Here is a 26,842-nt window from a genome sequence, read left to right as displayed (position 1 = left end):
GTAGATGAAAAAAAAATTATATGTGCATACACACACACATATGTATGTATGTATGTATGTATGTATGTATTTATGTATATCCTGTACTGAGATGCAATTGGATGGGCAGCCTGTAGAGTTAGTCCAGCAGCATGTGTATATATGGGTCAAGATTTAAATAGAAAGAAAATCTTGGGCTATATTACATTTAGAAAATTGTAGAGTACTTTTAATGATCTTGAGCCGCTCCTTGACACAAAAGTTCATTTAAAAAATCAATCTGGGAGAATATTTATTAATTAGATCTATTTTTTATAGTTTAAAAAGAGCATTGCTAACAAGTTTAAATTGGCCTTAAAATCCCCAGGAGCCCAAGGCTTCATGTCATTTCTCATAAAGTCTCAAGTGTTCTCCAGACAGGGAGGCAAGGGCTGTTGTTCTCTTTTTTCAGTAGTGCTAGACTCTTCATGACTCCTTTTGGGGTTTTCTTGACAAAGACTCAGGTTTGCCATTTCCTTCTTAGCTCAAGACATTTCTGACTCTAGGCCCGTACTGGGACCACTGTACCACCTAGCTGTCTAGTCAAGTATCAACAACTAGGGGCAATAGATAAACAGTTCAGGGACTTCATTGGTATTCACAAATACTGAAAAGTATTTTTCACTCTGCAGTTCTCCTGCAGAGAACTTGACATGTATTTTACTGGTTCAGTAAATACAAACTGAACATGGTTCCCACCCAGAGGGCAAAGTTTGCATATAATAACAACTGACATTTACATAGCACTTTAATGTCTACTGTTGTTCAGTCACATGCAACTCTCTGTGACCCCATTTGGGGTTTTCTTGGCAAAGAGACTGGAGTGGTTTACCGTTTCCTTTTCCAGCTCATTTTACACATGAGGAAACTCAGGCAAACAGGATTAAGTGATTTACCCACAGTCACACACAGCTAATAGGTATATGAAGCCATATTCGAACTCAGGGAGATGAGTCTTCCTGACTTCAGACCAGGTGTTCTATCTACTTCTCCAAGGAGCTGCTCACTTTATATACTACAAAGCACTTTATATGTAGTATCTCATCTTGTCACAACAACTGTCAGGTAAGTGCTACAAGTATTATTATCCCCATTATACAAATGACAAAAGTGAGACTCAGAGAGGTTGAGAGCCTTGCCTGGGGTCACACAGCTATTAGGCATCTGAAGCACAATTTGAGTATTCCTGACTCCAAGTTAAGCTCTCTATCCATTCTTCAGTAGTAAAAGCAAAAATTTACATATGTTTTCACATACACTATCTCATTTGATCTTGATTATAACCCTGTTTGGAAAGAAAGGCAGCTATTATCCTCATTTTATAGATTAAAAAAAAAAGTTTGGAGAAAGAGCCAGCCACACAATGAATAAATGGCAGGACCACTGACAAAAGGAATCTCTTCACGAAGATGAGATCACTGGTACCACTGGAGTTGAACATATGCTTTGTTTTTTCTACTTTTACCTTCAATCCCATCTTAACAAATCTATGGACACATTTATCCCCACAACAAAGTAGTCATGTTACCAAATACTTTCCACGGCTCTCTATTGCCTTTGAATACAGTATAAACTCTTCAGGCTGGCATTCAAGGCCTTCCACAATCTTGCACCAGTTGTTTTTGTACTGCCTTTTCTTGTCCTTGCATAGTGGAATGGATTCACTGTTTCTACATGCTGACATTTTCTTTTTTCAAGACTCAGCTCAGGTGCCTACCCAGGAATGCCTTCCATTCTCCCTTCCCTTTCCCCTGGATTTCTCTCAGAAACTCTGATGTCCCTTAGGTATTTAATCATTTTCTAACTTGTCTCATACTTAGATGCATAAGGCTCACATCTCATCACCACTCTCCCAGATCCTGAGCCTTTTAGGGGCAGAGAGATTCTGTCTCTCTTTTACCTTTGTGTTTCCATCTAAGAGCACAGTGCTTTGAATAGGATGGATACTTAATAAATGCTTGTTGCACAGAATTCTAGTCTTAGAATAGTTGATAATTGCGCAAGCTTTATGGATTTCAAAGTGCTTTGTTAACAACCTTATACAGTCAGCCTTATAAGTTTTATTCTTTGTTTGTTTTTGTTTTTTATTGGTGAGGAAAAAGTAACTAAGAGTTTAAACAGTTGTTTTCCTTTGTGCTCAGAGATGACCAAAATGGCACAATCTCTGAAGATCCAACTTACTTTATTTTTTCACTGAGCCTTTGGAAAGACTGGAGATGAGTTGGAAACACAGTCCAAGGAGCTATGACTATGGTTGGCTCTGAAATAGAATATAAAAATATATTTTTTATATAAAAAGTACAGAAACTCTGAAAGTTGGTACGGGCAACCACACCAGGGATCAGACCCTAACACTGTGCATATCAAGGGTCCCTGCAAAAATAATGGAAGAGAAGGTGCACAAGGAGGTGTTAGTGTCTTCTGGGGACCAGACCATGATCTAAACATAAGTGGTACACATTCTCGACGACAGACAAACCAAAGAGCATCATTAGAAGCAGTTACCAAAGGGATTGAGCAAGCAAAGGCCCAAAATAAGGACAGACTTACTGTGTGCACAGATAACCAACTTATCATCAAAGGTATGAATGAACGGATCGGCAACTGGAAAGAAAATGGCTGGAAAACAAGTAACAATAAAGATGTTGTCCACAGAGACCAATTCACTAAGCTGGATAATATGACTTGGGACATGGATGTTGAGTGGAAGTATGTACCTGCTGGGTCAAAAGTTGAAGGTAGTGCTGAAGCTCAAAGATTAGCCAGAGAAGCAACTAGAAAGAAGTGAGAAGACTCAATTCGATACTTGGGGATGGTGTTAAAGTGTCATTCTCTTTAACCCTGCAATATAATCTCCAAATTATTTTCTTTTCACCCTTCTCCCACCCACCCCCTCCTTATGTTGGAGCTATCTTCCATGGCTCTCTTTGGTAATTTTTTTCTTCATATCCTTTCTCAATTTTTCTATATGCTATTCTTTCTTCAATACTATAAACAGAAACAAAATACTATATACTATACTATAAACATACTACGAACTGTAGAAATTGTTCATATGTACTAACAATAAGAGATATCCTCATCTCTGTCATATCCAACTGAACTCTGACTTGCTCAACTCTTGCTCCAGACCACCCAGACCCCAATCCAGACTGCCTGACTGCTCAGATGACTTGGGGTAATGGGAGTCATCAACTTTTCCTTCAGGTAAAATGGACTGGGAAACAAACCTTGCTGTCTGTGCTTTCTAAGGACTTACTGGCTTTACCATTTGCCCTGCTTGTATGCCCTACAGTATCTCAATATCATCTGACCTTCTGCTAATCTAAAGATACCTGTCTGGGACATGTAATCTGCCCCCTGGTGCATCCTTACGACTTTTAGGACTTAGAAATTTTAAAAGTCTTTTCATTTACCCAGCGACTGAGCTTTCTAATATGTTGTCTTTCCCTCCCCACCCACCCAAGTGTGAACTTGACCACAGACTGTCTTTCTGTGGTTGTCATCCATCCCTAGTACTGAGCATCACACTTGGAACTCAGTAAGAATAGGAATTCATTATGTGTGTGCTGTCTCATATCTTTCCTCCATTTCACAACTAAACCCCTAGAAAAAGCTTAGTTATCTATTGCCTCTACTTCTTCTCTTCTTACTCATTTCTCAATCCTTTGAAATTTGGCTTCTGTACTCAACACTCACTGAAACTGCTCTATCCAAATCTCTTAACTGCCAAATTTGATGATCCTCATCTTTCTAGAATGCTTTCTTGTAGATACTACAAGTTCTCTAGGTTTTCCTGATATTGCTTTCTTTCTCCTCCTACTTGTCTTACTGTGTTGTTTTAGTCTCTGTTACTGGTTCACCACCCATATACCATCCCCTGACAGTAGTTGTACTCTCAAGACTGCCCCATTGACAAATTCAACATATCCAAAATCAAATTCATTATCTTTTCTCCCAGACTCACCCCTCTTCCTAACTTTTCTATTTTTTTTTTTTTGGCTAGGCAATGGGGTTAATGACTTGCCCAGGGTCACACAACTGGTAAGTGTCTGAGGTCAGATTTGGACTTAGTCTTCCCAACTCCAGGGCCAGTGCTCTATCCACTGTGCCACCTAGCTGCCCCTCAAAATCTTTTAATTGAGAAATCTTATGGTCTTTCCTCAGTCCTCATTCTTCTTGACCTTTCTTCAGCCTTTCACACAGTCAATTATCCTTTTCTCTGTAATAGTCTCTTCTCTCTAGGTTTTCATGATGCTGTTCTATTCTGGTTCTCTATCTCTCTGACTGTTCTTTAGTCTCCTTTGCTGTTTCTTCATCCAGGTTCCCCAAGATTCTGTCCTGGGCCCTCTTCTTTCTTCCCTCTATGCTATTTGACTTGGAGATCTCATCAGCTCCTGTGGATTTATCCATAATCTCAATGCAGATTTACTTGTCCAGCCCTAATCTGTTCTGACTTCCAATCTTGAATCTCCAACTGCCTATTGCAAATCTCAAACTGAATGTCTATAGATATCTTAAGATCAACATGTACAAAACAGAATTGATGACCTTCCTTCCCTCTCCCCGCAAACCTCTCCTCTTCCTAACTTGGCTATTACTGTAGTGTAGAGGATACAACAACTTCTCACCTAGTCAACTTAGGTGTCATCCTTGACCTCACCTTTGTCCCCCAAACCAAACCAGTTGTCAGGTCCCATCATTTCTAACTTCATAACATTTTTCCTATATACCTTCTACCCCTTCCCCTTCTCCACCACATTCATTACCTCACATCTGGATTATTTGCAGTAGCAACAAACCAAGTACTGCTCGTTGGTGGGCCTGATTCAAGCCTCTCCCAGCTCCAACCTATTCTCTAATCAGCTGTCAATGTGACCATAAAGCTCGTCTTACCCTAAACCCCCAATTCAATCAACTTCAAAGACTCTCTATCACCTCCAGGATTAGATATAAAATACTGTTTGGCTTATAAAGCCCTCCATAACCTGGTTCCTTCTTATATTTCCTATCTTCTTATACCTTACACACTTCCAAACACTCTGGGATCCACTAACACTATCCTCCTTGTTCCTTTCATTAGACATGCCATCTCCTGATTCTGAGTGCCAGTCTCCCATGCCTGGAATTCTCTCCTTCATCTCTGCTTAGCTTCCCTGGTTTCCTCCATATCTTAGTTAAAGTACCATCTTCTACAAGAAGCTTTTTCCAATCCTCTTAATGCCAATGACTTTGCACTGTTGATTATCTCCAATTTATCACATATAGATGTGTATGTGTGTGTATATATACATGTACACATACATATACATGTGTATACACATGTGTATGTATATACATATATATGTTGCAGTTTCATGGTGTGTTGTGGTGGCCTGTCTCAAAGAATTCAGAATCAAGTCACCTCTAATCCAAGTATAGGCATTTATTGAAGACTGATGCCCCTCAGAAACAGGCTAGGTTCCAAGAGGAACCAGCAACCTCAGAGAAAGCAAGATGGATTTTTATAGGGTAAAGATGAAATTACACAACAGAAACTATGAATATTAAAAAGGCAGGAGGGACTTGTTAAGGGATTAGATAATAGCAAGGGGTCCTTTCTATGGTTCGGTGGTCAAACATCCTGGTAGTGCTGCCCACCAATTGGCTAGCTATTGTGGTCTTGTCTGGTCAAGATGGATAGTTAGGTATTGTGGTCCCGGTATTGTGGTCCTGTCTTGGGATAAATGGATCATGTGATTGTGACTGAGTACAAGGACACACCTGTTCAAATATGTGAATTGGATCTGGGGACAGTGGCTAGCTAGGGGTAGTGGCTGTACTGAATCTGGGGGCCTGTGGTGTGGTTAAAGCCAGATTATGTGGTTAAATCAGGATATGCCTGCTGTTCAGTGGGGACCATAAGGATGTTAGAATATTGGGGCTGGGAGCAGCCTGAAGGCAATGAATGTACAATCAGCATATTTAGAAAGACTACTTATGAATACAGTAGCAAGGTGGTGCAGTAGATAGAGTGCCAGGCCTAGAGTCAGGAAGGCTGGGACAAGACCACTTGACTCAAATTCAAGTTGATTCAATCCCAGCAGGTTGCAAACTACACTCAGGTCAGCAGATTAATCCTGTCACCTGAGGATGACTCCCATCTCCCAAAAGGGAAGTAATGGGGAGGAGCTGAGGTGATGCTTAATCCACCTCCTTATTAAAATACCTATGGATCAGGATTGTCTTACCTTTGCCATTGGTTGTTCAGTTGTTTTCAGTAGCGTCTGACTCCTAGTGACCCCATTTGGGGTTTTCTTGGCAATGATACTGGAGTGGTTTGCCATTTCTTTCTCAGCTCATTTTTACAGATGAGGAAACTGAGGTAAACAGGGTTAAGTGACTTGCCTAGGGTCACACAGCTAGTAAGTGTCTGAGGCCAGATTTGAACTCAGAAAGATAAGTCTTCCTGACTCCAGGCCAGATACTATCCACTGCGGCACCTAGCTACCGTATTGGTCATTGAGAGCGGCCATTGGCCTAATTTATTGGTTACTGTTAGCCTAACTAATAAATTGATGTTAGGACCATTGTCTCTTAGTTTTCCTTAATTTTCAAACAGAACAATTACCAAGGCATAACATTACCTCCACATGCTTAAGAGATTCCATTCCTTCTTGTTTCCTCTAACAGATTGCCCCTTCTGTGATTGCTACTCTATCATTTACTTCCAATATCTCCCTCCATACTGGCTCATTCCCTATCACCCTACAAACCATGCCCTTCCTTAGATGTCCATGTCTCCTCCCTTCTCATAAAACTCTTACCTGACCCTTCCATCCCTGCCATCATCTTATAGCTCTTTTGCCCTTTGTGACTTAACTCCTTGAAAAGGTGGTTTTCAATAGATGCTTCATTTGCTCTTCTCATTCTCCTTTTAACCCCTTAAAAACTGGCTCCTGACCTCATCATTCTATTCTGTCCTCTCCAAAGTTACCAGTGAACTCTCTTAATTGCCAAATCCAATAGCCTTTTCTCAATCCTCATTCTCCTTGATTGACCTGCAGCCTTTGACACTGCTGAACATGCTCTCTTCTTGATATTCTTCTGTAGGTTTTCTAGGCACTATTCTTTCCTGCTTCTCCTACCTAACAGCTCCTTCTCAGTCTCCCTTGCAGGATCCTCATCCATATTACACCCTCTAACCATAGGTGCCCCACATGGCTGTCCGGTGCCCACTCATTTTCTCCTTCTATACTACTTCACTTCTATACTACTTAATTTCAAACTCCTATGAATTTAATGATCATTTTTATGCTAATGATTTTCCAATCTACCTATCCTGCCCTAAACTCTGCTGGCCTCTAATCTCACATCTCCTACTGGATATCTAGTGAAAACCCTAAACTCAAGTGTGTTCAAAACTGAACTCATTATTTCCTCCCCAATCCTTCCCCACCTCCTACTTTCCCTTTTACTAGAGGGGAACACTATCCTCATAGTCTTTTAGATTTGCAACCTAAGTGTCATCCTGGATTTCCCACTTCTTCCACCCCACATCCAATCTGTTACCAAGACCTGTCAATTTCACCCTTGCTACATTTCTAGTCCCTTTTCTTCTTTGACATTCTGGTACAGGCCTTCATCACCTTACACCTAGATTATTGCAATACCCTGCTGGTGGGTCTGCCTGTCTCAAGTCTCTCCCCATTCCAGGTTATCCTCCATTTAGCCAACAAAATTATTTTCCTAAAGTGCAATGCAGGTCTAACCATGTCACATACATATATCCTTTTCCCATTCTCCCCCCAACCAACTCACATACTCAATAAAATCCAGTGGTTCCCTATTGCTTCTAGGCTGAAATATAAAATCCTGCTTGGCATTCAAAACCCTTCATAACCTATTTTCTTTTGGCTTCCTTGCTATTCCATGAACAAAATACACTACCTCCTGGTTCCCAGCATTTTCTCTGGCTGTCCTCTAATACCTGGAGTACTCTCCCTCATTTCTACCTCTGGGCTTAAGACCCAACTAAAATCTCATTTTTGTGTCTTTCCTCAACTCAATTCTGCTACTCTCCCCTCTTATTTACTTCTTACTTATCCTGTATCTAACTTATTTGTACTCATCTATTTGCTTGTCTCTCCCATTAGATTGTGAGCTCCTTAAGAACAGCACTATCTTTTGCCTCTTTTTATCTTAGCACTTAGCAGGAAGGTGATGTTTGACTAGTTGACATAAAAATAAGCTAACATTTATATAAGCACCTACTATGTGCTGGGCACTGTAATAAGTACTTTGTAATTATCACCTCATCTAACCCTTTCAACAACCCTGGGAGGTAGGAGTTGTTATCACCCTCATTTTAGAAATATGGAAACTGAGGTAAACAGAGGTTGAGTGACTTGCCCAGGGTTACACAGCTATTAAGTGACTGAGGCTGAATGTGAATTCAGGTCTTCCGGACTCCAATTCTATTTACTATACTACCTAGCAGCCCATAATGAGAATATATGAACTCTCCAAAGGAAACAGCTGACTTTTATTTAAAGCTTTAAATTTAATAAGCATTTTACATATACACAAAATTAATAATGTACATTACATGTTTATAACTGTAATTAAGGCTTTTGGGGTACCCTATCTTCTCATTTGATGAGAGATAAGTAGTACACACATATGCCGATAGGTATATTACCCTATCTTATAAAGAAAAATCATATATACATGGATATTTATCTCAGAAGCTCTGGTTTCCTTCATTTTTAAATTTTCAGCTCTGAATTCTTCCCTCCTTCCTCCTCCAAGAAAACCAGAAAAACAAAATCTATTACAAATATTACAGTCATTTAAAACAAATTCTAGGTATTAACCATGCTCCCCTGCCCCAAAACTCCCCCCTCCCACCCTAGAAAACCAAAACATGCTTCCATTTGTTAAGTTTATCAGTTGTTGATATGGAGGTGAAGAACTTACTTCACCATGCTAGCACTTTGGGGGTGTAGTCATTGCTGATCAATTTTTTTTTCAATTCATTTTCAAATTTATTATTCTACTGTTCAATACTACTCAGAAATCTACTTCTTATAAGAACTTTTTACTGAGTGCCCCAGCTGTTTAAAGGACTCCCCATGTTGGTTTATTTTATCAATTTTTGTGTTTTCTATCTTTCCAAATGGTAGGTAAGGTCCTTGAGGGCAGAGACCTTTTCATTTTTGTCTTTGTATCTCCTAGTGATCAGCAAGTACTTAACAGAGGCTTATTGATTTATATTTATTTGTCAAATCTTATCACTATTTACTGCCTGAGACTTTATACACATTATTTAAAGCTAAGCAATATTCTTCATCTGTAAAATGGAAATGGAGTAACCACCACAGAAAGCTGGTATGAAGTGTTATGTATCTTACTGTAATTAGACATTCGTTTGAGTAGAAAGAGTACACTCCTAATTCTATCTCTAATATATACTAGGTGTGTGACCACAGATTTTCAAGTCATGTCACTAGCCTTGCTGCCTCACTCGTAAAATATAGTACCTACAGTATCTACTTCACAGGGTTTTGGATGTACCCAATGAGAATATTTGCAATGCGCTGCATTGGTTATCAAGAAAAACTTAACACAGGTTAGAATATAACATTTTCAGTTGAATAAATGCACAATAGAAACAAAACGGTGAAATCCTTTTCCATTGTTGTGGAACTTGCAAACACAAATCAGAACATCCAAATATCAACAAGAGATTAAAAGTGTAGAATCATAGATTTAGAGCCAGAAGGGACCTCAGAGGTCAGTCCAATTCCATCTTCCCCAGTTTACAGATAAAACAACTGAGGCCTAGAAGCAATTTGCCCAGGGATAGAGGGATGACTGAGTTCAAATTCAAATCTATAAATCTGCAAAATTCCAATGCCAATACTAAATTTCCTATTAAACTTTTGAATATTCCTGGACAAAATTATAAAGAAACCATGGAGACTGAGGTCACCAATACATCAGCAATGGAACCGCCCTGCTAGCTACTTGCCCTACAAAGCATTCCTTTACTCAGTGGTAAAATATTCCACTTCCTTTAAAAGGTAAGGATAAGTTTTGCATTTATATTACCAACACCTCATCCCTCAGAAGACTAATAAGCAATGTATAATTCAACTGCCCCTTCCCCTAAAACGCAAGAAACCCATTCTAGTATTTAAAATTCCATTGCGACACATTAAGTTTCAATTTAATAAAATAAAAATTCTGTAAACTTTCCAAATACATTCTTAATACAGAAGTCATTTATCTAAAACAAGGTGGATACCCTATCCTGTAAATGGAATATAAACACTGCATTATCTACATACAAGGTTTATGTGTAATGAGACTGAGGAATTAGAGATGGACAACCAACACACTCCAGTGGCATATTGTATGAGATGAATAAAGGAAATAGCTAGCAGAGCTGGAATAGACCCAGATGCCCTGATTCCAAATGTAACACTTTCCACTGTGCTTTGTCACCTTTGCAGTTTAAGCTTTGCTAGCACAATCCAAGCTAATTTAGAGCTGTGAAAACATCTCTGGCTCCTTCTTGCCAGATATCAAGTTGCTTTACTAACAGCACAAAAAGGAGTCTAGTTAGAAAGTCAGTCTAATATTTATATAGTATTTCAAAGTTTGTAACACATTTACATACACCATCTCATTTAAACTTCACAACAACCCCATAAAATAGGTACTGGACGTGAGTGGCAAGTGCCCGTGAATTACACAGCAAAAGCATGTGGGGGTGGGATGTGGCCTAACACTAACATCTCACATCTTAAGTCACAAACAAAGAGCAAAATGATCTAACATGAAATCATATTACTAAGTCCAGCTCTTGGTTATTAAGCATCCACAAGCTAGAACCCACCAAATTATACAAAAACCCAATAATTTGACTAAGGTGATTAATTGATCAAATGAAACTGACCACAATTACTTTTTTCATTCAGGACATTTATTTTAACAAACAGTTGAATCCTCAAGATGAACTAGATGCTGCAACAGCTGCTCTCTTGGGTTTAGGTGTTGTTCCTTCACGGAATCCATTCCTATGGCATTTGAAGAAAATAAATTTAAAAATTGTTTTAGTTTTTTAGGTTTTTTTAAAAGTATATTCTAAAAAATATTTCACTTAGCTTATCTCAGGTAAATGCTGAAATCACTATTAATTCATATGTTCAGACATTTTTTAAAGTGCATCATGGATAAGCTGCAAACAATTCCAGTTTTCTCTCATTAAGACAAACTTCCAACTGCTAGCCTACTCGTTTTTTAAAAAGGAAAGAGTAATGTTTCAGGAACACTATACTGAACAGTATAATTTATTTTTAAAAATCCAATGACTATAAAATACTTTAATGCTCGTAGAATGGGAAAAAACAAATACAAACTGAATCTCCTCAAAGCACTGCCTTTGTGGATTATTTATAACTATTTTGTATCCCTCTAATGCTTTGTATTGAGTTATTTGTCTAGAATTCAGGGCCCACACCCATTTTGATAGGTATACTTATATCTTGGGTGACCCAGAATGCAACACTTAAGACGCATGCTGGGAGTTCCCCATAGGGAAACTTCCTCCTAGAGAACTCTGGCAAATGGTATGCTGACAGTTCACATTAAGTTCTTTGCTTTTCACTGGATACCCTATTTCATGAAGCAAGGAGAAAAAAAAAGTAAAGCCCATTTTTAGTAACTCATAAATTATCCAAAAACTCCAAGTCATTGTTGGAGATAATACCCTTAAGAAGATTCTACTTAAACACAAGAGGAACTATTCATGATTTTGTTCTGTTTTTAAAACTCAACAAGAAAACATAAAATTGTACCTGAATCGGCGATAGACAATTTTTAGGTGCCTCATTCGACCAGTACCAGTGGTGTTGCGTCGCTTAGCCTTTGCACTCCAATTATCTAGAACATAAAAATAAAAATAATTCAAGCCTTCAAGTCTCAAAATAGTCTTATTTCCCTATTATTATTCTTAAGGCAATTGGGGTTAAGTGACTTGCCCAGGGTCACACAGCTAATAAGTGTCAAGTGTTTGGTCTGAGGATGCATTTGAACTCAGATCCTCCTGACTTCAGGGCCAGTGCTCTACCCATTGAGCCACCTAGCTGCCTCCCCCCCAATATTATTTTCAATGACCCCTTCTAGCTGTTACCAAGTTTTCATCAATACTCCTTAAAGGTGATAAAGGCATAAAATAATCACACTCCTACTTCAACAAGGAGAAATAAATATCAACAAAACATCAGATGTGTAGACTCTCGACCATTTCTATTTGCATTACATTTTTGGTTAATTAAGTCAGGGTATTCAAATTGTTCGGTTCACTTAAAAAAAAATTACATTTTTTGGTATTATGCACATCCCCACAGTCCACAGAATAGTCCTAAGTAGTGGACTCACTGGGTCAAACTGAATACACCAGAATTACAGCTGTTTCCCCCACTGCCCAAACAACTTAAAAAAAAAAAAAAAAATTAAGCTCACAAGCAAAGTTCCAGGGATACAAAGGGGGAAACCAGTTCCTGTTGTCAGAGGGACGGGGGTGGGGATCATGCAGATAATATATACAAAATAATCGTGAGGATTAGGAGGAAAAAAACTAAAGAAATCAAAGTTTCCCTTAAAAAGGTTGACATTTCAGTTGAGTCTTGAAGAAAGCTAACACTTATTCTAATGGTAAAATTTCAAAGTTATTTTAACCTGCAGCTTTGGTTAGTGTTTTATTTTCCCAAGGGATTATCAACAGTTCTTCAGTAACCAGTAGTGCCTTAATGAGTACTAAACTTGCACCACCTCAAAGATTTCCTCTCTAAAACGTTTAAGTTTTTTTTTTTGCTGTACAAATTAAGTAAAATTATTTACGTCCATCTTTTATACTAATCATTCCTTTCCAGTGTTTCGAAAGAAAAAACTTTATACCTTAAAGCTTTTCTTCCAATTAAAAATATTCAGGCAAATAATTTCTCTACTATCTTTAGGAATCTAGATTTAGAAGTCTCAGAGGTAGGTCAGTCACCTAACATCTCCACCCATTTCACAGACGAGGAAATTGAGGTTCAGTGCAGTTAAACAATTTTGTCCAAGATCACACAACAGAGCAGTGATTTGAATCCACCTCCTCTGACTTAAAGAGTCCAACATTCTTTCTATTGTACCCTGCTTTTCCATGTCAAAGTGTTATATTTTCCTAAGAAATGACTCTCTTGAAGCAGTTGCCTTAACGACTTTAAACTCCACTAAACCTCACTCCTTCCTTACTCAATTTGTACACATGGAACGGGAACTATTTTTAATGGACCAAGCCTGTGCAACTACCAAGTACTACCCCCCCCAAAAAGGAATACCCACTACAATGAGAAACTTACACTTTCTCTTGCGTTTAGCAGGATATCCACATTTGCCACATGTTGACTTCTGAAGATGGTATGCCTTAGAACCACAACGACGGCACAAAGTGTGCGTCTTATTCCGGCGCTTACCAAACGAAGACGTCCCCTTCGTCTAGAAAACAAATATTTGAAACTGTGATGCAGCACAATTCATCCCAACAAAATATGGCAGCAAACTCTGTGCGCTGTGATGTTAAAATGAGACACAGATTCCAAAGGATCTGTGCCTGGCCAGCTACTTAATTTTCAAATCTCACTGAAGCAACTCCATCTGATCATGCAATGCCTCTCCTCCAATGCTGGGAACTTGACAGGGTTATTTTGCCGCAGAAAGGGAGAGCTGGGAAATAGGTAAACGCTATTCTCTCTTTAGGACACCCTCACACCATCAGAATCCTTAACTCTCCCAAACCTTCCCATTCCCCACTACATCGGGCCGGGTCGGTCATTTGTTCCACGCCTGGGTCCTCGGTATGACCAAAGAGCCCGACCAGACCGTGGCAGTCTCCGGACTAGGCCGCGTTCCGACCTCTAAGGACAACGTGGGGCTCCCGCCCGGGTGGGCCGTGAAGCTTCACCGGAACCAGGGCTCAGTCCCAGGAAAAGCCGCCCCTGGAATTCCTCCGGGCCCAGACTTTCGATTTCAAGCTCCCCTTCCCGGCTTTCCGCCGGATCCCCCTCCTCGATGCCCGCAGACGCCACTGCAGCCATTGCTGGCCGTCGCAGCCACCCGGGGAGGGAGGATGGATACAGATACCATTTCGACCCGAAGGCAAACCTACCATCTTACTCCTGCCGCCGGGACCAAAAAGAACGGAAGAGAAAGAACACTTCCGCTATATCAAGTTCGCCTGGCTTCCGCTGAGGTAACACTTCCGTCGGTCACGGTGCACCCTGGAAAAGGTTCCGCCGGAGGAGAAAGGAGAAGGACAGGGAGAGGGGGAGGGTAAGGAGAGGAACTGACCTGGGCTCAGCGCCGATTGGTCCGAATTCTTGTCTGTCTTGTCTGTCAGGCCCCGCCTCCCTTCCGGTTCCTGGATGTAGGTCCAGTTGTATCACTGCGACCTGTGTGGCTTCCGGGTCTTGTCACTGTTTCCTCTGTCGCCAGGTCACTGTCCACAGTGGGCGCTGGCGCGAGCCGGCCGGTCCGTGTGCGGCCTCCCGGAGGCGAAGACAGCGCGGGTCCCCCGGGATAAAACACCGGCTTCTCAGGTTTAAGACTCTGCCCAGGCCGGCTGCAGCCGCGGGGGGACGGGACTTGGATGGAGGGAGGAGCCGCCGTGGCTTTGGGCCATTACCCCTCTCTGCCCCTCAGTTTCCCCTTTTGCAAAATGAGGGCTTTGAACTAGATTAGGAAAGAGGAAAGCGAAAGAAAGCATTTGTCGAGCTCCTGCTGTGTGCTCAGCAGTGTGCTAAGCGCTTTACAAAGCGCTTTAGCATTCGGGCGGGGGTTCTTAACCTTTTTTTGAATCATGGATCCTTTTGATGTTCTGGTGAAGCTTATAGATCCTTTCTCAGAATAAAGTTTTTTAATGCATTAAATAAAATTCATTGGATTACGAAGGAAACCAATATGTTGAAATAGAGTTGTAAAGATATTCGAAAAGTAAACCTTCACAAATCCCGGATAAAGAGCCCCTGGACCGGATGGCCTCTGAGGACCCTTCCGACTCATCATCTGTGATATCAGCAGAAATTCTTAACCTGAGGACTTCGAACTTGTCTTGTTTAGTATTGCGGTAACTGTTTCAGTGTAAATGGTTTCCACTGTAATATTATAGATTTTATTTTATGTATTTAAAAACTAGTGAGAAGGGATCCATAGGCTTCACTAAACTGCCAAAGGAGTCCGTAAAAAAAAAGTTAAAAAAGAGCCCAAGAACCCCAGCAAGATATTTCCTGATTTCATATTACACACTCATAGGCTTCAGACAAACGGGCTGTTAAAACCTACAAATCCCTGTAAGGCCATTTTATTTCCTACCTTTTGCCTTTAAACTGGAGGATTGTCATATCTGGAATGTACTTCCTTTTTATTTGACCTTGTTGAATCTCTAGCTTCCTTCAAAACTCAGTTCAAGCACCCATTCCTACTTGAAATTCGTACTAATTACTCCAGTTTCTAGTGACCCAAGAAAAAGCCACTGGAGCCACTCCACAAATTACTTTGTATATAATTGTTTTGTATTTTATATTTAATTTTTGGTGTGCAACAAGGATTTTAAAAAATATATAGAATATAAGCACTTCGAAGGCTAGAACTCTTCCTTTTTATGTCTTTGTAACCCCTTGCCTAATAAAGTGCCTGAAGCATTTTAAGGTCCTTGTTGAATTAAACAATTAAGGTCCTTGTTGAATTAAATAAACTATTTGACTGGAGTCAATGAATCCTAAACTAGGAATCCCTTAGGGATTCCTTGGGAACATGTAAGTATCTAGATACTAAATATTTTGGCTAGATATTTAGAGAAGAGGGGCAGCAGGGCGTCACCAAAGAGCATCCCAAAGTATAGACAACTTTGAGTACTAATCGTATAAAACTAAAGCCCATTGTAACTATAGACTTGGCCGGTGTGTTGTCACACAAACAGTTGCTTTTAATAACAATAGGTTGTGGCTTATTTTAAAAAAAGATTTAATAATGGAAATCTCCATAAGAAGAAGCAAAGAAACTTCCAAATGTGGTACAGGATGGAGGCTCAAGCTTTCTGAAGTTTTGAAGGCATTGTTACTCCTTTGTCCTGGTTGTACCTATATATATTTAATTCGTTATTATACATTAAGTAACCTCCACAAGAGGCAGCCTGATACGAACAGACCTCTGGGTTGGTCTTGGAATTGGGAAAATCTGGCTTCAAATCTCTTCTGACACCATTCACTTTAGCTTTGTGTGTCTCACCTCACTCCCAAGAATTTATTGAGTCATAATCTCCACCTTTAGGTGGAGGAAGTGATTGTGGAGGGAATTCACTAATAACATCCTCAACAACCAACCCCCCCCCATCCAAATAAAAGCATAAGATACAATAAAATTATAGTTACTCAAAGCCTTATAGAATGGTGGATGGGGGGGCATAAATGGGCTCCTATTACCTTTGTTGCTTCTCTACTTTGTCACTGCTCTCTGTCCCTCTGATTGGAGGATGGAACTATAAATTCTAAAACCTCAGTTTGAGAAGGGGGCTCAACTCCAAACATCTGTCTCTTTGCACAACTTTGGGACTTTTTTGACTTTTCCACCATTCCCTGTCCTGGGTGATGGAGATAAAAAGAAAAACTGAAGCAGCCCCTGTTTTCAAGGATGTTACAGTCTATGTGAGGAAATTATATATGTATATTAATATAAACAAAGCTATAGTTAATAATAATTGCTAACGTTTATGGAGCTCTTACTATGTTCCAGGTACTGTAGGTACTAAGTGCTTTACAATTATTATTTCTTACATAGTACTGAAATTATGAACCTGGCTGATGAGAATGGTGGTCCCTTTGACAGAAATAGGAAAGTTAGGAAGGAGAAAAAATGCTACATCACAGCTATTTTAATTTTAATTTTCTAATAATTAAAGAGTTTTAATTAAATGTATTTAGAAACGATCATTAATCATTTCTTTCCTCTTTAGAAATTTTCTATTCAAATTCTTTGATAATTTATCCTTTCAAGAAGGGAATAGCATGGGAAGACTGAACTGATACAAAATGAACTTAAGGGAATCAGGAAAAATATACACAATGATTACAACAATGTAAATTGAAAGAACAATAAAACTGAATGCTGTGAAGTAATAATGACCAAACTTAAAAAGATATTACCAAAGAAAAGATATGAAAAAGCATCTCCCTTCTTTGTAGAACTAGGAATGATGGGACCCAGTAGATGGAGTGCTTTTTGTCTTGGAGTCAGGAAGACCTGATTTCAGGTCCTGTCTCAAACACTAGTTGTATGATCCTGGGCAAGTCACTTAACCTCTGCCTCAGTTTCCTGATCCCTGTAAAATGGGAATAATAATAGTGTCTACCTTCCAATGGTATTGTGAGAAAAAATAAAATATTTTAAAAGTGCTTTGGAACAGAATTAAATATATATATATGTGTGTATATATATATAAACAAATGTCAGACTTTTTCAATATATTGGTTGGTTTTGCTCTGGGAAATGTAGATGATATAAAACAAAAGATAGCAATGAAACTTTTTAAAAAAGTCACTGTTTATCCACTGAGGAAATGGGCATTACAATAATACTCCATTGAGATGGTGTCAAACTCAAATATAAGAATCCTTTCTGGCCTTATTGACTTAGAAAACCACATACTTCCATTATCTGTGTTCTCTTGTATTTTTACTTATTTTGTTAAATATTTTCCAGTTACATTTTAATCTTGTTCTGGTGTCTTACTGGCTGGCATGTATGACACTTCTGCTCTGTGGGCTCTGTGAATGGATTTGCTACACTCAATTCAACATAATTTAGCATTTATTATTCGCTTATTATATGTAAGGTGATCTGGGTAAAGACAAAAATGAAACACTTCCCCTTTAAGGAGTTTACATTCTGCAAGAACTGACATTCAGCCCTGCCTGACCACTGACTCACTGGCAACTGATTTCTTAACCCTGGCAATCTGGTTTCTGTCCCCTAAAGACAGGTCCTGCTTTACGGGATTGTTGTGAAGATGGAAAGAAGTAATGTTTGCAAAATACTTTGCTAACTTCAAAGTACTATGTAAGTGTGTCAATTATTGTTTATTACTTTTTTTTTTTGAAGGATGTGGTGGGTGTTGAGAAAGTGGAGGTATTGTACATAGAAATACATAGCTGAGAGCAAGGGATATGTGAAATACATAGTTGAGGGCAAGAGATGGTGTGAATGTATGTTGGGAGAATCGGTGGATTTTAATGTCATGGGTAAATTACTATCAACTGTATGGATCTATTAAAAGCCAGACTGTCTCATTTCAGATGACTGCTTCTGAACTACTTTCACAATCTGTTTCCAGGTTGAGTGAAAAGAGGAACAATGACTACTCCGATTATGGCTTCTGCAATCATTGAAAAAGAAAGACAAAAGTTAGTTAAAATTCTGCAGCAAGATCCTGATTCTTTGTTAGATACATTAGCTTCTCAGAGCCTAATTTCTGAAGAGGAGTATGAGATCTTGGAGACTGTCACAGACCCACTGAAGAAAAGTAGGAAGATGTTAATTCTGATACAGAAAAAGGGAGAGAAAAGCTGTCAGCAGTTCCTTGAGTGTTTACATAGTGCTTTTCCCAACTCAGCAACCAGTTGGTGGTCTGTCCTTGGTGAGTTGAGATTTTACTTTTTTTTTTTAGTCAGATTTTCTGAAGAAATAATGCATTTAAATAGTTTGCTTTTACATTTTTCCTATCTTTATCCTACAGATAAATTTCTTTTTGGTTCAGAGTAAGTTCATTTTGAGTGAGCTGCACACTTTACCTCCCTAAGAAGCTTGTACTCTTTCTCTATAGATTAGTTTGAGTGGCATAGATGGAAGATGGCATGCAACTTCAATATAAACGGGGTTCCTAAAATCTTAATTTTAATCAGTTCAAATATAGAAGATGGTAAACTTATCACACATGTATTCTACTCCAGAATTCTAATTGGTTCATAGTATTGATTGTGTACATTTATATTTATGTTAGAATAAATTACAGATTTTTTTATTATATATTTTTTATATATTAAAAATATAGATTTTTTTATTAGGGGAATCTGGGAAATTTTCAACACTAAGATCACTTGATTAGAGCATGTTACTAATACTTGCAAGGTTAGGAGCTTGATTATTATAAGGATCAGTTATTTTTAGCAGGAAAAAATGTATTTTTTCATACACTGTTAGCTATTACGTACTAACTATTTTGGAAATGTCTTGGAAATGATGAGCTCACAGTTACATATTTACATTTGAAGAATAGGTTTTGTGACTATTAATGTAAGTCCAGTTTCCTAAAGAAATACAAACAATTCCTTTTATTCTCTCAGTTTCCTAAGGATACACAGATAATAATCCTTTTTTTTTTCCTCCAGAGGAGGAATTGCAGTAGGGGAGGGAGTTGGTAGGTATTTCCCTTAATAAAGATTGTTTAATATTTCTCTAGGCTGCCAATAAATAGTAGAATCTCTGTTCCTAAAGACCTTTAAAAATATAGCAGGCATTTTTTAAATGAAGGCTTTGAAAAAAACAGATATAGCACTAGAGAGGTAACTTCTGAAGGTCCCTTTATTTTTCAGATTCTATGACAGCCACAGGAATGCAGGCTTTATTTATTTTTGAGATTTACCATTTCATTTTGGGATTTCAAAGCTTGGATCAACTCTAGGCTGTCCCTGGTGCCTGTGGCCCAGAGAAATTGAGTTGGTCTTAGGGACCTCCGTAAGGTTTATGGGTCAAGATTTCTAATTAACTCTAGGTCCCTTAAAGATGGCAAATTTGTAGGAGTCCAGTAAATCTTATCCGGTTTCCTTGGGTGGGAGAAAGAAATTTTTGGCCGAAGAACAAGTCCTACCTGAGTGAGTGAGGCTTCCTGGTTCTGTTCTCTAGTGGAAGGTTATCAAAACCCAAATCATTAGAAAATTCATTTTTTCAGTTTGAGAGAAAAATCCATTTTATTTTCCAGAATTTGTTAAACAAGAGAAAGCAGAAACTACTATATTCATGGAAGAGAACAAGAATTCAAAAGTTACTCTACTCTCTGAAAATAAACAGTGCAAGAACGCTGATGTCTTTATGTATTTAGAAGAGGAGAGCCAAGATCTAAAACCTACTGGGCCTTTGGGGAACAAGGGAGTTAGTAATTCAGCAGTCATTTTGTTCTCCAGAGAGGAGGAAGAGGAAGGAGATGAACTGGAAGACACAGTGTATTCAGAGGATGAAGAGTCCTATGAAAACCCAGAAGCTGTTGTGTACTCAGGCGAAGAATGGGAAGGTGAGAGTCCAGATGCTGATTTATACTTAAGAGAAATGGATAATCTAGAACCTGTGGCATATGTTGAAGATCCAGAATCAGCAGAGGAAGAAGCCTGTGTGGATGTGGAGTACACCGAATACTGTGGGGAAAATGACATGATCGGGTACTTGGATGATGAACAGAGATATGAGAATTTAGAGACTGAAGTGTCTGTGGAGGAGGAGGACGCAGCAGATTTAGAAGGTAAAGGAATAAAATTATCTCCACACACATATTTCCATAACATTTAAGACAAGCAATAATAAAATGTTGATGTTGCCACGAGTCAGTCAGGGGACAGAGGATAACAGACTTTTAGCACCCCTTACTACCCTCCCCTGTGGCCATGTCCTTTCATCAAAGGTAGAGATTTCAGGAAAGGAGTATCTGGAGTAAGGGAGATGGTGGAAAGTGGCAAAAACTGCAACTTTTGAATAGTAGTGGTCAGACTATAGCCAGGTGCTAGTCTGCAAGACAGGAGGTATCATATGTCCCTTCCACCATACTTGTTATAAATTAGGAATAGGAACTAGACCTGTAATTACATTGATAGAGGGAACTCCTAGATGAGGAAATATCTTCTCCCAATATAGGTCAGTACCTCTTCTTCAACTTGGTGTTCAAGCTTTGAGTCCTGAGAGATTTAATGATTTTCCAGGTCACACAAAATACTGTCAGAGGTGAGACTTCATCTCTAAGCTCTCTGTCTACTACATCACACTGTAAATTATTAACTTTTCAATTTGGGTATTACATTTCATTCTTCAGAGAAATTATACCATATTCAGTTTAGACTTGGAAATTTTGATGCATGAAAAGGTTTGGGAGGTCAGAGGCCTAATGTTTAAAATGGGAACAACTATTGATTGTTGGAGCAAGTGAGTACACTTTAAAAATATTGCTTCTAGCATACTATTTGCTATTTTTTTCTCTTCTGTTGAGTTTTGTTTCTGTTTCTGGTGGTTCCTCCTATTGGTTCTAACTCTTACTTACAATATCACTAATGTGAAAATATATTTAATAGGAATGTATGTGTATAACCCATATCAGATTGTGCACTGTCTTGAGGAGGGTGGTAGGGAGAAAGGAGAAGAAAAATTTTAAACTCAAAAGCATATGGAAGTGATTGTTGATAAATCAAAATAAATTAATAAAAAAATATTGCTTCTAGGCTTGGTGTCATCTACTAATGGCAATAAGTAGAATAACATCTTGAAGTGCTCAAATCCTTTTATGTATCTTTTGCCAAATTTTTCCCTTTTAATAGTCAGGGAAGTGTAATAGATGCTGTGTACTTTTAGTTGTGGTATAGTAATGGCAGGAGGAGCTAGTCCTCACTTTCCTTAGCTATTATTTTCAAGACAGCTTTATGCAGACATTCAGTTGAATATCAGTTCCTCAAGATAACAGACTGTTTCATTTGTATTTTTGTATTCCCAGTGCTTAGCAAGGTGCCCTACACAGAGTAGGCACTTAATAAATGCTTGTTGAATGCTTGACTAAATTGAAGGGTCAATTGTCAAATACTACATTGGAGTTGGGGAAAATATAAATGGCTTTTATAAGTTTGGGGGATATTGAATGGAAAGGTGACCTCTACTGACCACATTCCTTTTTATCATACAGGCTCTTTCAGATCTGAGGAGGCAGTCCTCTTTATACAAGATCTCATAACCCATCCAATTCATGTGTAGAAAAGGAATGAGTCTTTTCCCAGCACAGAACACATAAAGTTAATTTGTACCTTATTTTCCCAACTCCGCATTAGGTTCACCACTGTGACATCAGCCACTATTCCCAAGAGAAGTAGTTAGGAAATACATTGGAAGTCAATTGTTGGAGTTTAGATAAAATCAGAGGCAAGTATTAACATTTTAAGAAAAGACTTGTAAGATCTTGTTACAATAAGCAGTTCATTTTAACCTTAGGGTCAATATGATGGTTCCTTCTGTGGCCATAAGACTTTATTTTAGAAAAAACATTATGAGTTCAGTCACAATTGTTCTGAGCCCCCATTTTGGAAAATTTCTAACATTTAGGCAGAGGTTAGTATCTCTGCCTAAATTTATTTATCAAAAATTTTTTAAAGTTTTATTGTGTAATGAACAGAAATCTACTTTCTCTCCTCATCCCCTACCTCATTGAAAAAGAAAAAAAAAATCAATTTCTTGTATTAAATATGCATAGTCAAGCAAAACAGTTTTCTTCATTAAGCATGTTAAAAAAATATGTAATGTTCTGCTTCCTGGATTCTTTACCTCTCTGCCGGGACATGGATAGCATACTTTATCATTGGTCCTTTGGAATCATTGATGATCATTGCATTATTCTTACAGTTTTCAAAGTTGCTTGTCTTTATTATGTTGTTGTTATTGTACAATATTATTTTCTTGGTTCTGCTTATTTCATTCTTCATCAGTTTATAAAAATCCTCAAAGTTGTTCCTTTTTATAATATTGATATTAGAGTATAAATTGTTCTTGTGGTTCTACTTATTTCACTCTGTATCAGTTCATAAGTCTTTTCATATCTCTGTGAGGTAGTCCATTTCCTCTTTCCTTCAGTATAATAATATTCCATCACATTCATATATCACAATTTATCTATCCATTCCCCCAATTGATGGGTATCCCCTTAGTTTCCAGTTTTTTTCTATCACTTTTCCTCTTTCTTTGATTTTTTTTGAGTATAGGCCTTGAAGTGGTATAGCTAGGTGAAAGGGTATGTACTGTTAGTAATTTTTGTGTATAATTCTAAATTGCTTTCTAGAATGGTTGTACCCCTTCATAGGCTCCTCAGCAGTGCATCAGCTGATTTCCCACAACCCCTCCAATATTTGTCCTTTTCCTTTATTTTGTGTCATCTTTGCCAGTATGACTTACATTTATATCTATCTCTTGTTAACCTCCAGCCATTCTGTGGATGAGTTCAGGTTATTGAAAATGTTTGGGTAATGAAACAGATTATATTGCAGTGTCTGTGGATAGACAGGCACTGGGAGAGGAAGTTGAGGATGGAGAAGTGTCTTGTTGGTTGGAAGTCAGATTTACATTCTCTCTAAGCAATAGATAAATTCCATAAAGAATTAGTCACCAAAGTTAACTTTGTTTTTAATAACTATTTTACCATTCACTGTGTTGCCTCTGTTTCTTTAGAGAGAAGAAAAACCTTTAAAGAAATCCTGTCATGTTTGGCAATGGACAGGAATAAAAAGCTTCTACCAAGTTTTGTTCATCAGTTCCACTTGGACCATGGATGTCATTGGATCCCTCAGACATCAGCCGACTTAGCCTGGAATTTCCTAGTGAAAATTCAGTCCTTGGATGTGACTGCCAGAGATACAGTCCTCAGCCAGAGAGTCACAGATGAGGATAGCAAAGATGGACTGATCACTAAGGTTGAAAATATGGGTCTTAGAGACAAAGAGACCATTGATCCCCTTGATGTCCTTTGTGCTATCATGCTTTGTTCTGACACCTCTTTGCAGCAGGAGGTCTTGGGGAACATGTTTAAGTGTCACTTTGCCCTTCCCTTGCTGCTACCAGATGCAGAGAACAGTAAGTGTATTTTGATGCTGGGGGCCATGAAGAACATTGTGCCAAAGGACTCAATACATTACCTAGGAGGTGCTGCTCAGGTTGGTGTAGAGTCTCTAGTGTTTATGAAAATGCCACTTATCTCTTTTGTTCGACTGGGGTGCTGTGGTTCATCTAAATCAAAGATCCTTAATGCAGTGCTCAGCCCTCCCCAAAAGCAGCCTCTCCACATCTTTCTTCACCGAGACTCCCATGCCTCATTATTTCCTCGGCAAATCTCTGATGGCATGGTTGAAATTACTTGGTATTTCCCTAACAGTGGTGGTGGTAAGGAAACTCCTGACATTTTCCAAGAGCCTGTGGCTGTGGCCAACCTTAGGGGAGATCTGGAGTTATTCTGGACACAGTTTGGCTTTTTAATGGAGGTCTCCTCAGCTATGTTCATTTTTATTGACTGTCCAGGTGAGAGGGAGTGGGACCTACTAGCATTTCTAGGAAAATCTGTTAAGGAAAGATGCTACTTCATTTTAAGTCCCCAGTCTAAAGAGAGTGAGGAAGCCCAACTATTCCAGAGAGTTCTGAAACTGAAGCCATCACAACTACTGCTTCTAGAGGAGAGTGATAGGGAGGATAGAGGAAGGTCTGCAGAGGGCCTCCAAATAGCTCTGAAGGAGGTAATGCGCTCTCCTCTTAGACATGTGTCAGTGGAAGATATGGCATCGTTGGCCAGAGAGTTGGGGATCCAGGTGGATCAGGACTGTGAGAAAGCCCACGGTGTCCAAGGAACCCTTAGTGAAGCCACAACTGAAGCAGGTGAGGATGAAGTACTCCAGAGCCATACTTATGCCACACATCTACCAGGAAGCCAGTGTCAAATGGCTGCAAGAGAGACTAGGATTTTTAGGGGAGTCCACCCCCAACCTCATGCTTTCTACCACACTCCATCATTTACCTCTGGCCCATGGGCTTGGAGGCACCCATTGACCATAATGAAGGGTAATCTTTACCAGGCTCGTCTGAGACCAAACTGGGCCATGGGCTCCAATGTGTGGCCAGGGGTTAGGCCCAGATGGTTAAACCCTCTGGCCTTTCACAATAGAAGGGCCAATACACAAGGCAGAAGTCCTGGTAGAGGGGCTTGCAAACCTCAGAGAATTCATCAAGCTGCACCATTAGTGAAATCCTCTAGATCTCCCCCGGTACAGTATTTGGTAAGACCACCCAGACTCATTTCTCAAACTGTACAGGCCTCATACCAGGGATCTCAGTCAAAAAGTTTAGGACCCAGTAGATTCACCTCCCAGGCAGGTCAATTGCAAACCCTAGGACCACAGCCATCAGGAACATCTATTCTACCTATTAGACCAAATTTCCATTCAGGATGGTTCTGGAACCCAAGATTCCAACATGTAGGAGTGACCAAGGAACCTATGAGACAAGCATCAAGTTCAAGACAATACCAGACTGCAGAAGCACAGTCTACAGAAACATGTAGGAGGCCAGCCTCCCAATCACAGGGATTGAAACTAGGAAGAACATCTGGGACCCAGAGATCTCAGCCATCAGAAGCAGCTGGGCAGCCAGTGAAATTGTCCTGTCATAAAGGAAGCACCGTACCCCACGCACCTCAACCAGCCAGAACTGGGAGGCCTTTAAGATCTGCCTGTCAGCCAGGTGCAAATAAACAATACCAGGGTCAGTACACAAAACCTGCTTCCCAAACAGGACACTCATCCAATTATAATAATAAACCGTCACCCAAGTCTCACTCCAAGCCTCCTCAAAATAAGCCATCCACCTCCACAGGAGGAGCCAAGAGGAGAGGAAAGTAATAAAATACCTATTCCAGAATCTAGTGAGTCTGATTATCAAGAGGCAGCTAACCAGTGCAGTGGATTGAATGCTGGACCTAGAGTCAGGAAAACCTGAGTTCAAATATCACTTTAGATGTTTGCTTGCTATGAGACCCTAGACTTCATCGCTATTTGCCTCAGTTTTCTCATTCGTAAAATGGGAATAATACTAGAAGTTACCTCCCAGGGTTATTGGGAGGATAAAATGTGATACTATTTGTAAAGGTCTTTGCAAACCTTAAAATACATATGAATGTCAGCTATTATTATTATTTTTATAAACTAAGTCTCTTTAACTATTACTATGTATTCCACATAACCACTTAGTTGCTAGATTAATTTATCTGATGTGCCTCTTGATCTTTTTTGATTGTTATTCTATTGCTAGAGAATCTTAAATAGCCTCCCCTTGCCTATAGAAAAAATTAAAATTCCCAAGGCCTTCTATAATCTGGTTCTAAGTTATTTGTTGGGCTGGTGAGGATGAGGAGCCTGGATCTAAGGGGCCTATTTTCTTTCTCCATCTTCTCCAGGATAAAAGCATTCCTGGCCTTAGGGCACTTGCAACCTCACTGTGTCAGTAGGATAGGGTAGGTGTTCCCTGATAGGCTCTGTCTGTTAATAGGAAGGATCCCACAGGGTTTGGAAACAGAAACAATTTTCTTCCATTTCATTCCATAAATACTTGTTAAATGACTACTATCTTCAGAGCCCTGTGATAGGCACTAGAGATATTAGTTTAACTCTATGTACTTATTTCTCCAGTGCCTAGCACAGTGCCTGACACATAGTAGGTGCTGAATAAATAATTGTTGATTGATTGATTTCTAGTCATTTGATTGTGAAAGGAAGGAAAAATATGGGATAATAGCTTGAAGAGATGGTTGAGTCAAGAGAAAGTCTTTTAAGGATGAGAGAGATATAGATATGTTTGCTATTAGTGTACAAGGAGCCAGAAAATAAGAGATTGAACATGAGAGAGAGAACAGGGTTGGGATTATGAGCGTAAGTAGAAGGGTTATCCTGGGTAAGAAGGGCTACTTCGT

At 39.2% G+C, this 26,842-nt stretch overlaps 2 protein-coding genes and 1 non-coding gene across 4 annotated transcripts; 1 reads left to right on the top strand and 2 right to left on the bottom strand.

Moving 5' to 3' along the window:
• Positions 1–10,965: 10,965 nt before the first annotated feature.
• On the bottom strand, positions 10,966–14,315 carry RPL37 (ribosomal protein L37). Its single transcript, XM_027863565.1, has 4 exons — positions 14,216–14,315; positions 13,410–13,545; positions 11,862–11,946; positions 10,966–11,081 (listed from the first exon to the last, which is right to left on the bottom strand). The coding sequence occupies exons 1-4, from the start codon at positions 14,216–14,218 to the stop codon at positions 11,012–11,014; spliced, it is 294 nt and encodes a 97-aa protein (XP_027719366.1). The 5' UTR covers positions 14,219–14,315; the 3' UTR covers positions 10,966–11,011.
• On the bottom strand, positions 11,167–11,244 carry LOC114044263. The gene has a single exon (XR_003569199.1). It is a non-coding gene; the product is annotated as a small nucleolar RNA SNORD72 (small nucleolar RNA).
• Positions 14,316–14,514: 199 nt separating the features above from the next.
• Positions 14,515–26,001, top strand: CARD6 (caspase recruitment domain family member 6). Of its 2 annotated transcripts, none has more exons than XM_027863454.1 (5): positions 14,515–14,645; positions 18,079–18,159; positions 18,434–18,736; positions 20,078–20,611; positions 23,563–26,001. In XM_027863454.1, the coding sequence occupies exons 3-5, from the start codon at positions 18,454–18,456 to the stop codon at positions 25,773–25,775; spliced, it is 3,030 nt and encodes a 1,009-aa protein (XP_027719255.1). In that variant the 5' UTR covers positions 14,515–14,645; positions 18,079–18,159; positions 18,434–18,453; the 3' UTR covers positions 25,776–26,001. The 2 variants fall into 2 exon arrangements, with proteins under 2 accessions (XP_027719255.1, XP_027719256.1); XM_027863455.1 differs by lacking the exon at positions 14,515–14,645 and adding an exon at positions 14,943–15,860.
• The last annotated feature ends 841 nt before the right edge of the window (positions 26,002–26,842 follow it).

The sequence above is a fragment of the Vombatus ursinus genome, unplaced genomic scaffold, assembly GCF_900497805.2.
Source record: "Vombatus ursinus unplaced genomic scaffold, bare-nosed wombat genome assembly UNPS02014772.1, whole genome shotgun sequence".
In the NCBI taxonomy this organism is placed as follows: domain Eukaryota; kingdom Metazoa; phylum Chordata; class Mammalia; order Diprotodontia; family Vombatidae; genus Vombatus; species Vombatus ursinus.
This window is presented reverse-complemented; position numbering and strand designations above follow the sequence as displayed.